Source organism: Glycine soja, chromosome 4, assembly GCF_004193775.1.
Source record: "Glycine soja cultivar W05 chromosome 4, ASM419377v2, whole genome shotgun sequence".
Taxonomy (NCBI): Eukaryota; Viridiplantae; Streptophyta; class Magnoliopsida; order Fabales; family Fabaceae; genus Glycine; species Glycine soja.
In genome coordinates, this window is record NC_041005.1 from 43,501,949 (window position 1) to 43,504,184 (window position 2,236).

At 42.0% G+C, this 2,236-nt stretch overlaps 1 protein-coding gene across 1 annotated transcript; it reads right to left on the reverse strand.

The window, feature by feature from the left end:
* On the reverse strand, positions 1-1,413 carry LOC114410840 (protein MAIN-LIKE 1-like). Its single transcript, XM_028374757.1, has 4 exons — positions 1,027-1,413; positions 521-913; positions 254-418; positions 1-114 (listed from the first exon to the last, which is right to left on the reverse strand). The coding sequence occupies exons 1-4, from the start codon at positions 1,411-1,413 to the stop codon at positions 1-3; spliced, it is 1,059 nt and encodes a 352-aa protein (XP_028230558.1).
* Between the last annotated feature and the right edge of the window lie 823 nt (positions 1,414-2,236).

Here is a 2,236-nt window from a genome sequence, read left to right on the forward strand (position 1 = left end):
TCAGTCCAGGCGCTCCCTGTACGTCGGTGTACGTATGGTCTTCACGGTCTTCTTCGTAGCAATCCACCTATAGGCACACGATGAATCCTCGTCGTAGTCCGGATCAGCAATGGACTACGCGACTGAGGGAAAATGATCGTATATCTAGCACTACAGAGGTAACATGAAAATCATAAAAATTAATAATGAAAGTCTAAAAAAATTTCAAGTTAAACATTGTTGAACCTCAATGAATCAAAAACATGTTTGTTACCTGCAACATCGTGATGTAACCACTAAGCTGTCGGCTGGTGCTGATAGAAGCATCATTCAGGTGGTTGTACATATGCACCAGCATAACTACTCCCCATGCGTACCTCCTAGTCTGACTGAGGTCACGAAGGGTCTCCAAAAACACAACATGAACATTGGTTGCACTCTTGTTAGCGAAAAGAGTGCAACCCAAAAGATGAAGAAGAAACGTGTGAGCCGCAGCTGTCCAATGTTCTGCCTGGCATCGTCGCTCATAGATATCACGTACCCATTGCAGGAGTACATACGGTCCACGACACTGCGCTGTCTCAGTCGTGGCAGCCTCTACAGTGACCATCAATAACTCCACCAGCATCTGTACAACATCATCCACGTGCACGGGCTGAAAGGCATGCAAGTCACCAATCACGGGCAGATTCAGAAGAGACGTGATGTCATCCAGCGTGATCGTCACCTTTCCCACAGGGAGATGAAAACTAGAAGTCTCCCGGTGCCACCGCTCGACAAACGATGACAAAAGTCCCCGATCGCCAGTGTCTATGGAACACGCGATCAGAGGACTTAGTGTTGTCCCAGCAACTAGCCCCTCAATGGCAAGGACAGACCTGTCTAAACTATGCACCTTTCTCCCGTGAAAGGATAACTTCAACTCAGGACGCTCCTGAATTGAAGTATAAAGGAACACATAATTAGTTAACATCATCTTTTAAAGGAAAACAAATTTCAATGATAAAGTATAATTAACAACTAACTAAAATTCAATATTATAAATACCTCTCTCATCCATATGTTACCTGCAATGTGATCCACATACTCGGTCAGCACAGATGGGTCCCTCGGACCACCCGGAAATCCCTCAAGCTCATCCTCAGCAGCCTGTGCGCCTGTGTCTGCAGGAGTGTCTACCCCAGTGTCCTGTACATCACCTCCTGCTATCGGCTCATCCGCATATACGTCAGCCTCAACCGAAGCTCCATCAGCATCTGTCGCAGAGACCACTGGCTCATCGTTCGCAACAGTGACAGGTACTTGTTGCCTACGTGCGGATGCCGTAGGCCGTTGACGCTGCGGAGCATCATCAGAATCATCATGATCTCCTCTACCCACACCTCTGCCAGTATCGTGCCCTAAGGCACGACCTAATCCTCGGGTCCTAACCATGATCTGCAAATGTCTACCGCAAATTCCATCATTGATTTCATTCACTTAAATTTCATTGGTCTAATGCAAATTTCATTGACTCAAAGTCATGCAAGTTGTCAGGATTTCATTGACTGTAGGGCTATCATTCAGTCAATTATTTATTTGAAAGGTTGTTAGGATTTCATTTATGTATTTGAAAAGTTTAGTTTAAATGTGTATTTTTAAGAACGAAAAGCTACTCATGTTGATAGTACGTAATATATATGTTTCAAGTGAAAGCTCCTAAAATGGTAATTTACAATGGAAATTATTTAAAAGTTGTTTTGTAACGGTGATAGAAGTAGGCTTCCAGCATAGCAGTGTAGGCCTGCTTCGATCACATTTGATGGAGAGGGAGAAAGAGGAAGATAAAGACTAGATCTTATGATTTCTCTTGAACTAGACCTTGTGTATATCTGGCATTAGTTGAAGTTAGCTCAAGCCTTCAAGTATCATGATACATCTTCATATCTGAAGGTGGTTGGAAACAAATTAAAGGATATATTAGAGGTATGCAAGCTTTCTGACCATATTGAATAAAAATTGAAGGTGCATTTATATTACTTTACAACACCACAACACAATCTAACAGCTCTAATTAATTAAACCAGAGATAGTGAACAATTACTATTGCTTAGTAGACGAGTATTTAGGGTAATTTCAAAATGGGGTGATTGTTATTTAGAGTTGAGATCTGTTTTGGCAAATTTGTCAGAGTAACCAGTTGTTGTCTTATGCCTCTTACTAAGTGGTTATTTTGCTTCAAAATATGATTATCATCTCTGTAGTTGGAATTATCTAT